The following is a 13,678-nucleotide window of genomic DNA, read 5'->3' as shown; positions in this document are numbered from 1 at the left end:
GATCCGTTTAATTCTTCCTCTTGCTATCCCTGTCAGGAAACAGTGAAAAGCACAAGCCGCCCGTGTAGCGCAAACATCATCGCATAGCTTTTTCCGCAGAGCAGCGGCCCTGCTGGTTGAAAGAGAGGAGGCGTCTTCTCCTCCTTTTCTTTTATTTTTTTTATTTTGTTTAAAGTTTGTTTTCTGGCAGGTGATAGAAGATGGGCATTGTCAATGAACATGGCTGTCTTGCTTCATCATGGAACGAGGATCCTACCAGTGATCATGCATGGAATCAGCAATGAGCCTCTCGCACGTGACCTCGTCAGAGTCAAAGTTAAGATCCACAAGTTATGTATTGCCTCCTCTATTATTAGTTGGATTGAAGGATGTTGTTCAGTTCAGGTTCAGCCTAAAAGAACATGTATATATTATCATCATCTATTAAGACCCAAAGAGCCGTCTTAGAGCGTGTTTGGATCCATTAGTGCTAACTGGGGTTGTTTGGATCCCACCTGTTAACAAGTGCTTGGATAGTTGGTTTTCTACTATCAGCATCTTTTAGAGTTAACAATATGGTTATGGATCTTCATGCGCTAACTTTAGCTGTAGCTAACTATTATCACTAACGAATCCAAACAGGCTAAAAGATAATTATCCGTCAGAGTTAACCATATGGTTGTGGTTCAAAGGGAAGAGAAATGTGGTGGCCTTTTTGTTGTTGATCTGAAGAAGAAGCGTTCAATTAGATTTGAGCTCTGAAACTGAAGAGGACCATGAGCCTGAACCTGAACGAGGAGGGAGAGAGCGCGCCAACGCCAAGGTGGGCAGGTGGCCCAGTTGGACGCATCCGGGCGCGGGTACGATCCGCGGGGCCCGCTGCCTCTGACAGCCGTCAGATGCCGAGCAGAGCGCCCGGATTCCCTCGGAGCAGCTGCCGCTGACGTCAACGCCCACTGACACCACCGGGCCCGCCGCCGCTGACGCGATTCCACTGGTCGACGACGCTTTCTTTTGCGTTCCACTCCCCGTACTTCCATCCAAATTACAACATATATTTGGTATCCACATCCTACTGCCTACATAGCTTTCGTATGTACTAGTAGTTTTTCAAGTTTAAATGAATACAAAAACTGAATTGAGGAAAAACCTCATGGCGTATCGTCAAATATACGCAAGTAAAACCTTGAAATGTACATCCCTTCTTTAGTCCTCTTTGTCTGCTCAAGACACATCATATTTGACCAAAAGGACCACTGATCCAATACGTTTTTCCTCATTTTAATGCGACCTTAATCGTACAAGAGGTCTATGGAAATATGCCTGGTTTTGTTTTGGTTGAGTAACCAAATCCATCCAACAATATGATCACTAGTTTATTAAAAATCAATTCATCATGCATGCTTTAGCATAGTTTCTAGGAGATCCTGTTCTTCATCCAACACAAATAAAAAGTCAACAAAATCACAAAATAAAATAAACAAGATTTGAAGAGGCGTCCTCGCGCCGCCACAAGATGAGAAGATCATCTTGCTCACTCCAAGTCCAAGGGTGCACGTAAGCCACACGAAATGCTCAAAGCAGCAAACAATAATCATAATTATCGGAAAACTGCAGGACCCTATTCAAAGAAGGCCACCCCCACAGTTAACGCAAGCCGCGTGCCAGCACAAAAAATAAATAAATTCTTCCTCTCCCCCCTCCTCGCAATCAAAACAAACCCATATATACCTCTCTTCCTCTTCTCCTCCGGCTCCTCCTCACCCATTCCTTCGCGATTCCATCCAATTCCGGCGCCGGAGTATCGCCGCCCGCCGGCTCAGATCGACCTCTGCTCGGGATGCTAGCAAACTCCAGCTTGAGTTGGCTGGCTCGCTGGAGCTCGGCTCATTGACAGCTCCCCTCCCTCCCCACCGCCGCCGCCCCCCCCCCCCCCCCCCCCCCAAGGCTCGGCCTCAGCCTCATCTCTGTTTCTTCCCCCCCTTCCCCTTCTCTCTGACTCTCTCCGCCCTAGTTCTTCCTTCCCTGGCGTCGACGACTGGGCGAGCGGCGGCGCCATTCGTCACGTCTTCGCCCAGCCCTTTGCCGGCGACGAGCATCCACCAGGTATGCCCGCGCCTTCTCTTTCCTTCTGCTGAACGAGACGGAGTAACCCAATCCCTAACAAAACTATTTGTATTCGGATCTGATCCAGTTAAAAATATGTTATCTAATAACTTCGATTTCGTGTGCAAAAGTTAGCTGTGTCCACCCCTGGCTACTATGCAACCCAACAAAGTTAGCTGTGGTATTCTTTCCTTTTTATTTGTCTGTGTTGTTGCCATGGTACTGAACCCCCTGAATCTCTTTGCTAGCGAAGCGCTCCGCTCCCACGGACAACTTGAGCTCAAGCGGATGAGCATGTGTGAGAAAGATCAGAATTTGCCCTGGGGATACGACCTTTTTCGCGATCCTTTTGCTCCTCCTGCCGGGTACTATGGACCTCCTCCCGGTTACTGTGATGGTAACTGTTGTCACCTCCATTATGGTAGGGGTAGTCAGAATTGTGGAATACCATCAGCTTTTTTTTTTCCATTTTCGTTTGGTGGATATAAAAAAACCATAGAAGTAGACAGCATTCTTCATGCGTGTATTTTTGGCTGCAGCACAACCAGATGAGACTCAGTTGCATTCCTCTCAACTCACATATGATTTGTACAACCCATCAGTAGGCATCTACCTTCCCGGTGCTGAAAATATCCATAATCTGACTTTAATTTCTCCTCCAAAGTACCACTTTTGCATTTGCCCCCTTTTTCCCCTAATGTTCTTTGTACGTTGCAGGTAGTGCTGATGATCATGAGCACGATACAGTATACATAGAACCGTCTAGTTCCTCTCCAGGCCCCGGCAGCGACGGTTATTTTGAGATGGAGGAGGAAGTAGGGAAGAGGTTTTACCCCATGGTCCCAGTCCCCGTGAGTCTACTGATCCTTTGAAGTCAGGTTAAGAAATAGTTTCATTTGCATAATATATAGATCTGCCTCCTCAACTACCAGAAGAATGAAAGTTTTGCTACTAAGGAAGCTTACCAAGACCATCAGCAAAAATGCCTGCATTCGTTTGTTCTACTGCTAAAATCTCATTGGGGGCAAAAAAGAACATGAATATGACTTTCACGGTTGGACCACTAACCTTAAATGCCAATTGACTTTAATTATGATGTGACAGAAAATTCCTCTAAAAGTCTTTAAATAACTGAAAGGCCAATTAACGTTGCATGTTCTTTGGTCTTAATGCGTGTCTTGGAAAAGTTACCCTAGGCTGATGCGATATTGTGTTAACCAATTTTTATTGGTGGAATTCTGTGAACAAAGCTATAGGTTTTGACTTTTCTTAGTATGATTTATAGTGCTACTCTCAGTTTCACTACCAAATAATCTTGATAACAGTATAGCAAACTGTCCTTTTCTTTCCCATTATCCTCATTGCTACGAAGGAAATTAAGCTGCTGTGAGTGGCTGTGCTGCATCTGCTTTTATACATATAGTTTCTGCGTCTCGGACTCCATTTCCAACTGTGGTCCAATAATCTGTCTCTGCCTTGTCCAGCATGTCCCTAAAATTAATGGAGAAATTCCATCAGTCGATGAAGCCACTATGGACCATGAAAGGCTGACAGAAAGGTCTGTCCTCTAGTTTCAGTTCTCAGTGAATTGTACTATTATGTATGCCTGCTAGTGTCATGAAATGCTTTTCAATCTTCACATTTTCAGGACCAGATTACTTGCATATAATGATATTTTTTATTCTATTCCTTTTTCATGTAAATTGTGTCCTGCTGGAGTTCAAATTTTCATTTGTCATAGTTTAGGTTGAAGTTGTATGAGCTGGTTGAACACAAGGTGAAAGGAGATGGCAACTGTCAGGTAGTATCATTCATTCTCACCTGAATTATTGTTTTTTCTTTCCTTCTCCACCTTTTACCATTCTTTTCTCAAATGATCTCTGCTCTTTTTTCTTATCCATCTTTCCATTTCCTGCCTTTTCTCTCTTTTCCCTCACAAACTGATCCTGTATATTGTGGACTTGGTAGACTGGTAGTGAAATTTCTCAGCAAGATATTGAACTAACCAATATGTACATATTTATTGGCGATTCCCATTATAACCTTCATGCATCATGTTCACAATCAATTGATTCTAATTGCACACCCCCAATTCCACAGTTCCGAGCACTGTCAGATCAACTTTACCAAACTCCAGATCACCACGAGTTTGTGAGAGAGCAGATAATTAGCCAGGTATTTAACCGTATAAATTTTTTCTTCATAATCCCTAGCAGCAAGCACATTCTTTCATCTGTTCTCTGATAAACCATCCTTTCCAGCTTAAAACTAACCGTGACGCCTATGATGGATACGTTCCCATGGCATATGATGATTACTTGGAGAAAGTTGCACGGTCAGTTGCACACACCATGCCGAACATTTTTTAGATTTGAGTACAGATTAAGTGCATGTGGATGCTTGTCTAACATCCATTTTACTGCATAAAATAACAGAAATGGTGAATGGGGTGACCACGTGACGTTACAGGCTGCTGCTGACAAGGTTAGCCTTTATACAATCGATCTTCCAGTTGTCGCTCCTGTCATATCTTGTTGCGTATAGGATCTGACAAGAATGTTATTCTTTTAGTCATCCTAATGTAATATAAGACAACAATCTGGGTGCAGTATGGAGTAAAAATTTTTGTGATGACGTCGTTCAAGGATACCTGCTACATCGAGATCCAGCCTAAGGTTCAGAAATCCAACAAAGGTATGCTGTATGCAGTTGATCCCTGCAGTGCTCAAAGGCCAACAGACCAAGACTGATTCGTTTTCCAGTGTTTGGCTGGTTGTGATATCAGACATCTGAATTTACCCCCTGGCTGTGGTTGCAGTGGTACTGTTGAGCTTCTGGGCGGAGGTGCACTACAACTCCATATACCCCCAGAATGGTGAGTAGCCTTGCTATTTGCATGCCAGGTCATCGTCGCCAACGTATGCAACCATATGTCGGCGCTAGTCTTTTTGCCTCAACACAATAATATAATCATCCACAACCCCAAACGAGCTCTGTTGTATGTTGCTAAAGATGGGCTTTGTGGTCTGTAAACGCTACAGATGCACCGAGGTCGCAGACAACAAAGAGGAGGAGATGGTGGCCGTTCTCGCAGCACCACCACCATTGATGGCGGATGGCAGAGGGCTCTCATCCCCATCATCTTCATCTCTCCGGGACTGGGATGGATGCCGGCACGGTGGAGCTCGTCATCATTGAGGATCAGGTGGTGGTCCTGGGAGCTATGGAGGGGCCGTCGTCCAAATGATACAAAGAGCGGCATTATGATTAATATCATATCCAGAGCAGAGCAGACCAGACCCGATATAGATACATGGGATGGGATGAAATAAGCATGAGATGAGGACTGTCCTCTGGTACATAGTTGGAGTGGAGGCCAGTGAATGCCAACTAAACTCTTGTATTATTGTTTGTATCTACAAATTTTGCCGGAATGAGGCTAGAATTACTGGGAAACGATTATGATAATAATTATGGTGATAATAAAATGGGCAAGAATTGAGATGACCCAGTTGCAGGCTGAGCTCTCTGATCATGTCCTAGTGTGGACTGGAGTAGAAAAGCACAGAGAGATTGGAGGAAGGAAGGACTGATGGACCCTGAATGAAGTAGGATTCTCTTGAAGGCCTAATATGTCTAACGTCTTAGAATAGGCCCAGAATGCTACTGGCTGGCCCATGAGGAGTCATTTCAGAAATGGGCTCCCACTTAGCAAAACTGAAAGGCCCACTCACCATTTCCCCTTTTTCTTTTCGTTCGTCCACCGCGACCTACCCCTCTCTCTCTCTCTCTCTCTCTCTCTCTCTCTCTCTCTCTCTCTCTCCAAAGAAAACGTGCCTATGCGTACACGCAGCAGGTTAATTGGCGGATGACTTGGTTAATAGAGCTTGGAATCGGTCAGGGTCAGCAGCAGCCTGCACCGACCACACGTACGCACGTGTGCTGTGTACCGACCTTCCTTGCTCCTTCCCTTCCTTCTAGACGGACTATCCTATCATCAATCCTATCGTCGTACTACACGTCGTCCGTCGCCGTATTGATACGATAATGAATGATGCGTCTCCTGTCGAAATGCACTGACCTATTTGAAACGGTGAAAAAATATTTAAAAGAACACTTGAGAATTTTGAAGCTTTGCGCATCCGTAGTTCATTACGGTATACTTCGCCATAAAAATTGTTCTTTAGAATCCATTGTTCTCACATACATGCTCACACCCAAATTTGTCATTTTCGTATGAATATGGTCAATCCTCTCTGTTTCCTTGGGCGCGATCATTAAAATACACTTTAATTGGTATCTTTTCTTACAGATACTTTATAGAAAAATAGGAAAAATATATTTTATTTATGAAGTATATTTCGTGATAAGTCTACCAATAACTTTTTTGAATAATGTCTAGACTCAAGACCTAAGATGTACTAATCTCGTAAGCAAAATTGATATGGCTTAAGACAATTTCAAACAACACTCCTTGTTGAATGCATGAGTATTCGTAATACTAGCTAGGGAGAAGGATGAAGGGAGGAACGGATGAGGCGTATGTTTGGTTTGGTAGGAAGAAAATTAAACAAAGGAGGACAGATTCCGACAAGTGCTAGTAGTGCAAGAAAGGAGAAGAATCGCTGCTGGCAAGAAAGAATCAATGCAGAAGAAAGATAGAAAGATAAAGCTAGCTCCTCTCCTCTCCTATCCGGTGCTAATCTAATACTACCTACATCCTAAATTACAAAAATTACAATTTATTTTGACTTTTCTACGTACATATGTTTTGCTATGCATCTGTCCTATGCATGAAAAAACTATGTACGTAAAAGTCAAAATAAATTGAAATTTGGGAGTAGGATGGCCAATGGCCGCCTGGGCGTCCGCCGCTCCTCCCTTTGATAGGATGAATGGCCATGGGAATAATAAGCTTGCTTTAAATTTGAATAATTAACCATGCATAGGCCGACGAGAGATGATACCGCCCGCACGCTGTATGAAACGAACGAAATTCTCAAGGAAAGCCGGCCAGTAGTGACTGCAACGGCAACTCTGCAAGCGCATCGATGCTTTGCTATTGGCTTGCTGCTGGCTTTCTTTTTCTTTTTCTTTTTGATTTGCTTTTTCTTTCCTCTGGTTTTATTTCCACAATGTTGGACGATGGAGGGCTCTCGATCGCTGCGTTTCGGCTTAGCACTAGCTAGCATCAATCAATTGACTTTATTTTAGGGATACTGCTAGCTAGTGTTATTCCTTCCATTGCCAAAATTCAAAGGCCAGAGTGATTCCTATGCGGTAGTGCTTTTCTTTTCTTTTTTTAAAGAAAGTGAAAACAAATTCCTCTCATTTAACAATAATCTTAATTTTTCTCGCAGAGCTAGATGCAGCAAGCGTGCAAAATTCAAAGGCCAGATTCTGATTAATAGGAGCAAGCAATGGTGTGAACTGGCATGGGGAGAGAGATGAGAAGGGAGGTGGAGGATCGGAGTCGGAGGTGAGCAAAGCACCAGATGAACCGGCTGGGTCCGCCTGGCGACCGTTGTTTTTGGCGCGCCGTCGGTTGCTTGTCCCACCCATCATCCCCATATTCCCCATGCTCCCCTTTCCTTCTTTAATTTCCTCCTTTATTATTATTTATTTACGACGAACATTTATTTAACTTGTTTCGCTACTCGATGCAAACCTAGGCGACATTTGTCTTGTGTGCACCCAAAAAAAGGAGTAGCGGATAAGAAAAAACAAGGACCGTCGATGCAAACCTAGGCTATATATATTGATGATGATGACGACGACGGTGGTGGATCAACTTAATTATGTATGTATTACTACTTATAAGTCATCAACAAAACTCTCATGATTTAGTTGCAATATAACAAGGTGTGAAAAAGAGTATAATATAACAAGGTGCGAAAAGAGTAAGCCAAGGGAAGGACGGTTGATCGGCCGGTGGCATATAGAAATGTCGAGGAATACATGATGTGTAAATGGTTACTATTCACACTACTATATTTATAAGGATAAATTCAATCCACGGGGTCTAATATTTAGTACTCCCTCCTCCATTCCAAATTGTAAGTCGTTTTGACAAATATAGATACATAAATTTTGCTATATATCTAGATACAAGTGTATATCTAGATGCATAGCAAAATCTGTGTATCAAGATTTACCAAAATGACATACAATTTGGAACGGAGGGAGTACCTGGTATGAGCAGGTAAAATTGAAACTTTAATAATTTTGCTAAGATGGTATTCCTTTAAAGCAGGAAATACCCTAAAATGCTACTTAATAACGTACTAGTTTGTGCATGCTTAGCAGCTAAGTATTAAATAAACTACATAAAACCGTGTTCATATAGTTTTTTTTAGCTTAACCGTGTTGGCAATAGCAAAAGGGACCTTGTCTTGTCCCTATCGTTTTACATTAAACAAGACTACAAGAGGGTGGTCGTCACGACGTGCAGCTGCGGTCGCCTCATCCTAAGCCTATGCTCCATCTGTACCACTAAGCTAGCTCTTGATCGTTGACTTCGGAGAACAATTCTATGCAGCGTCTTGGGAATTTAGCCAGAGCCAACAAGTTTTTTCGATCAATAGAGTAGAGCAGAGATAGATGAAAGATCTAAGAAACTGGTAGCTAACTTTTGCTTGATGCTTTTTTGTATGCATGAAGTTAAACAACATCTACTTTCCCGAGTAATGTAATTTAGTCGCTAATAGCGAAGGCATCCTAATCTAAATATTCTAGTGCACGCCGCGTCCAACATTGTTAAAAATTAATTAAAATATAGTGTAAATGGATTTTGTATGACCGGATCTCATCTCATCCCAGTTGCGTTTAGCAACCACAACAACTAATCAATCACATGCCTTGTTCTGCCTAACTCGATGGAGTATATATAAGGGTCAAGAGGAGCGAAGCATTTGGCGTGACAAAGCCACCATAGAAGCGGGAAGAAATTCGAAGAACCCTCGAAACAAGGAGAAAACCGGGGGGGGGGGGAATTCGCATCCCAAGAAGGCAAGGAGGCAGAGAGAGGGGGGGAGGGGCAGGCAAGGCAACCAGGCAGGCAGGCCGGCCGGCCGAGGCTCCGAGATAGGGACACCGAGGCGGGCGGCCAAGGCCAGCGGGAGGAAGCCAGGGGGGAGAAGCGAACAAGACCGCGCGCCGCGCGGGCGGCCATGTGGACGCCATGCGCGGACGCGGCGTGGACGTCGTGACACCTGCCGCCCGCCGCCCCCCAACCGCACCGCCATGACCCCGCCGCCGAAATGCGCCTCAAAACCCACCTCCGCGCCTCCCCACCTCCAGGTATCGCCCTCTCCCCAGTGCCGCTCCCCTGATCCGGTCACCGTTTCTTGATCCGGCTTTCCGGTCCCTCCGTTGCAGGTAGGGGGCATGGCGGAGGAGGCGCCACCGCCGGCGCCGGCGCCGAAGCTGCTCTACATTGCCGTCGCCGACGGCGGGGGCCGGCGGGCGTTCCGGTACACGCGCCCCGTGCTGCAGAGCACGCTGCATCTCATGGGATGCAAGCCTCGCCATGCCTTCAAGGTGCCTCTCCCTCTCCCCCTCTATTCACGCCTCCCTGCTCTTGCGTGTGATCTTCGTCCCAACCTCTGCGGTGCTTGCTTGCTTGTTCCTATGTTTACTTTGTTTGGCGTGCTAATCGCCTTGACCCTCTTCTGCGGTAGATCCCTGCATCGAAAGCTTGCTACTTTCTGTGGGGTTTGGGCGTCAGTCACCTCTTCTTGTTGCATGTCTATTATTGCGCTGGTATCTGTGGTTTATGACCGGCGATTTTGACATGAAAGGTGACATCTTTAAGTCTCCTGCTGATGCGCAGATTTGTTCTCGGCTCAATCCAAAATCCCCATCCCCTCATGCCCTATCCTTGTCAGGCTTGAGCTCCCCAACGCTTCAAGTGGCTCCAATTTTGCATTTTTGGAATCTGAAAAATCCAACTTTCCTTCCAAGTTCTTGTTCTTGCTGCAAACAGAATTTGTCCTTAAGTGATACTACTTTGCTTCTGGGGTCGCTGTCGCTGATATACTGTCATGCAACTGTTGCCTCTTAGTTCAGCTGGTGTGGATTACTATTGCTTTCTCGGAATTATTATGTTTGATCGATAAAGACAACACCATGTTGTGTGATGTAGACGCGTTTTGTTTGGCCTTTGCATGATGGATGATCTTTTTGCTTTCGGACCCTAGCTTGTTTGATGGGTACACGATTCTAGACAGTATCTGGCAATTGACTTGAACGGGTATCAGGTTCCCACTTGACGGGCCTTATTTTTACTCTGATTTGGTCGTCGTGGCTGGTTGACACCTTTTGTTCCGCTGACGGTCCAATTGGGTTATGTGTAAAAGCAATTACTTGTTGATACCTACTGCTCTGCAGATTGTGTGAAGCATTGACTAGACCTGCATTGATAAGAAACTTTTTCCATTCTTGTTGGCACCATCAGATTAGCAAGAGAGTATTCAACGTGATGAAGAGTGAATTCTTGGCTGCATCAAAGTTAGATGGGGTAACCAAACAAGAAAATTATCCTGCTCTTGGAGATGGTACAGATACTCAAAAAACTCTGGAGAGAAGTAGCAGCAGCATACCATTTGAATTATACAAGAACCAGACAACCGTTGTTATTTCAAGGGAGCAGTTCGTAAGTGTTGTATGCGATGCCCTCTCTTTGTACAAGTATGTAGGACCCAACCAGAAAGCTGACTTCCTTCTCGCTTGCAGGTAAAGTAACTTCATTGTAGCTGTATTTCTAAGTTCACATGAATTTAAGTTATAAACTTATATATATTTATCTGCCCATTTAATGCACATGTCCGTCATATCTAGTTCCATGCATGTTTGACATGCTTTCTTTTAAGTGAAAATTATTTGTCGTAACATGATGGATGTATTTTACCCATCAACGTTTCATCACAGCACAGCCACTCAAGCAACCTGAAAGTAATTGATAATATTTCTTTCTTTTCCTTTCTCCCACTGTTCAAATCAGAATTAAAGAGAGAAAGGAATCAGTGACAATACTCTTGTGTGGAACAAGCGGATGTGGCAAGTCCACTCTATCATCTTTGCTGGTATGTTTATCGTCTAGAGCAGTTGTCCATTTCTGGATTAGCAATCATTGAACCATATCAGCAATCCAGCAATTTGCTACAAGTCTGTTCATTTTAGTATCAAGTGCCCATAATACAACCAACTTAGATGTATCTAATCCTTTCTAGTTTGACTTACTGTTTAATTGCTTTAAGAAAATTTTATCAAACTCAAAGAAATGAGCAATGATAATTGTTGAATGCCTAATATGAGCTGTTTTTGTTTCCCAGGGTAGTAGATTGGGTATCACGACAGTAATTTCTACTGATTCCATACGACATATGATGAGAGGCTTTGCAGATGAAAAACAAAACCCTCTTCTCTATGCCTCAACCTACCATGCAGGCGACTATTTAGATCCTATTGCGGTTGCTCAGGCGAAGGCAAAGCGTAAGGCAAATAAACCAACAATTGTTTCTCATCCTAGTATCAGTGGAGGCAAAGATGTCACTTCAGATGGCAAATCTCATCATGCAAACTCAGAGTTACCACCTAGAACTGAATTGATTGGCAACAAGAAAATGGCAGTAGAAGGCTACAAGGCGCAAAGCGAGATGGTGATCGACAGCCTGGACAGATTAATTACATCCTGGGAAGAGCAAAAAGAATCTGTGATTGTTGAAGGAGTCCATCTAAGCCTTAATTTTGTGGTACGTATTAGTCAAGAAACAATGAAAGGGATATTTCATAACACTGTTTTCATTTATGCTACTTCGCCTTACTTAGTTATATTTCATGTTCCCTGATTAAGCTGTTCTACTTATTTTATCCAACAGATGGGGCTAATGAAGAAACATCCTTCCATAATACCATTTATGATATATATTACAAATGAGGAGAAACACATGGAACGATTTGCTGTACGTGCAAAGTACATGACTCTAGACCCAGCAAAGAACAGATATATCAAATACATCCGAAATATCAGAGCTATCCAGGAATACCTATGCAACCGAGCTGACAAGCATCTTGTGCCAAAGATTAACAACACCAATGTCGACCAGAGTGTGGCAGCTATACATGCCACAGTTTTCAGCTGTCTTCGCCGTCGAGAAGCTGGGGAGCAACTCTATGACCTCAACACAAACACTGTTGCCATGGTGGATGAAGAATACAGGAATCAGCGTGCAGCGAACACCTTGGGTTCTAAGGGCATGTTCCAGTTGATCCAAAGGAAGGGGTCCTCAAGGAATTTGATGGCTCTCCTGAACACTGACGGTTCAGTCACCAAAGCTTGGCATGTAGGTACAAGTGATGGCAATGGGAATCTCAATAATATTACAAACAACAAGAAGTCTGCTGAAAACACTATATTGGATCCCTCACAAATTGGGAAGGCGGAGGCAGTCAATCTCCACTTTGGTCCTTTTGGGATCAGTGCCTGGATGAGTGACACAGGTGGAACCAGCCATACTGGAAGTGTAGAAGACCTTAGGGTTGATTGCATGGAGAATGGTGGTAGAAATTTTTCATCATGCTGCAGTTCGCCGAAGATGTCAGATTCCACTTCTAAGGAGGTATGTTTTGATCTACCAGGATTGTGATTTGAGTAACATTTCAAACCTTGAGACTTTTTTATGTTTGAAATGTTATAGCATCCAGTGCAAATCCTGGAGGGCTCTTGATATGGCCATATGTTCAGAGAAAACTTCAGATTGTTCGCATCCGAAATTTGTATGCCATATGCAGTATTCGCAATCTAACAGTACTTTAACTTTATCAGCTTATGGAGGAGTACTCGGTCTATGGCAGCGAAGAAGAAGAAGAAGCTGATGACCCTCGCGATGGTGAAACTGACGAAGATCTAACCGATGAAGAAAGAGACAACCACGAGGTAGTGATACCTACCCCTCTTTCAATGTCAACAATTTTGATTGGTGTTTTGCTTCTAGTTGTTTCACCCACCAAACACTGAATCCTTGCAGATAGACGCAGGCTCTGTGGACGAGCACTCTACCAAATCAGATGAGGAATATGAGGATCTAGCCATGCGGGATGTGATGGAGAATGGTGACTGGTCCGATGACGAGCAAGCGGTGAGCAGCACCAAGAACTCACTAGCCCCGGAGGGCATCATCCATGGAAGAGGAACAGACGAAGATGACGGCATGGAAGGCCTATACCACCACAACCTGGACCTGTTCCTAAAAATGTCCAAGGAGGTAGCCGGCACCAGAATGCCGTGCGCGTCATAGCGCCACTGGCCCAGCTGGGTTGAGGGGAAAGCCAAATACACCGTTCACCGGCGCACGGATCACAGGCGGGTGACCTTCGAGCGGTGTGCTGTAGAGTGTAGACTAGTGGCCTGTAGCTTGGACCTGTCCAAAGTGCTCTCACCTGGCTGTAAAGAGATAGGACCTGATGCTTTGTCCAGGCAGCCATGTTCATATATGTATCTTTGGGAATAATATTCCGGGCAGCAGGCATGTATCCCTGGAAGAAAATAACGTCCCGGCTGTTAATAAAGTTCACCCCTTGGCCTAGAATCGCT

The 13,678-nt window shown here is 44.3% G+C and overlaps 2 protein-coding genes across 10 annotated transcripts; both read left to right on the top strand.

Moving 5' to 3' along the window:
* The first annotated feature begins 1,703 nt into the window (after window positions 1-1,703).
* On the top strand, window positions 1,704-5,596 carry LOC112883142 (OTU domain-containing protein DDB_G0284757-like). 9 transcript variants are annotated; one of them, XM_025948406.1, is made up of 12 exons: window positions 1,704-2,085; window positions 2,334-2,482; window positions 2,625-2,705; window positions 2,803-2,936; window positions 3,570-3,643; window positions 3,832-3,886; window positions 4,186-4,260; window positions 4,347-4,420; window positions 4,521-4,569; window positions 4,695-4,779; window positions 4,904-4,960; window positions 5,127-5,596. In XM_025948406.1, exons 2-12 carry the CDS (start codon window positions 2,374-2,376, stop codon window positions 5,192-5,194), a joined length of 861 nt encoding a protein of 286 aa, XP_025804191.1. In that variant the 5' UTR covers window positions 1,704-2,085; window positions 2,334-2,373; the 3' UTR covers window positions 5,195-5,596. The 9 variants fall into 9 exon arrangements, with proteins under 9 accessions (XP_025804191.1, XP_025804182.1, XP_025804175.1 ...); XM_025948397.1 differs by having other exon boundaries at window positions 1,705-2,085; window positions 2,339-2,506; XM_025948390.1 differs by having other exon boundaries at window positions 1,705-2,085; window positions 2,334-2,506.
* A 3,508-nt stretch (window positions 5,597-9,104) lies between these two features.
* On the top strand, window positions 9,105-13,673 carry LOC112878717 (P-loop NTPase domain-containing protein LPA1-like). Its single transcript, XM_025942923.1, is given in 9 exon segments — window positions 9,105-9,292; window positions 9,295-9,384; window positions 9,463-9,624; window positions 10,541-10,818; window positions 11,087-11,168; window positions 11,418-11,837; window positions 11,964-12,704; window positions 12,911-13,021; window positions 13,113-13,673. Coding segments are annotated over 9 exon segments (2,181 nt in total). The 5' UTR covers window positions 9,105-9,265; the 3' UTR covers window positions 13,383-13,673.
* Window positions 13,674-13,678: the final 5 nt, after the last annotated feature.

Source organism: Panicum hallii, chromosome 1 (assembly GCF_002211085.1).
Source record: "Panicum hallii strain FIL2 chromosome 1, PHallii_v3.1, whole genome shotgun sequence".
Classification (NCBI taxonomy): domain Eukaryota; kingdom Viridiplantae; phylum Streptophyta; class Magnoliopsida; order Poales; family Poaceae; genus Panicum; species Panicum hallii.
Note: the sequence above shows the minus strand (reverse complement) of the source record. Positions and strands in the feature narration are given on the sequence as shown.

Bases quoted from the DNA above. Each gene is read 5' to 3' on its own strand.
- LOC112883142 (XM_025948397.1), top strand. From the start codon at position 2,374: ATGAGCATGTGTGAGAAAGATCAGAATTTGCCCTGGGGATACGACCTT. The intron at 3,887-4,185 runs GTAGTATCATTC...CCAATTCCACAG, and splicing joins AAGGAGATGGCAACTGTCAG to TTCCGAGCACTGTCAGATCA. The intron at 4,780-4,903 runs GTATGCTGTATG...CTGTGGTTGCAG, and splicing joins GGTTCAGAAATCCAACAAAG to TGGTACTGTTGAGCTTCTGG.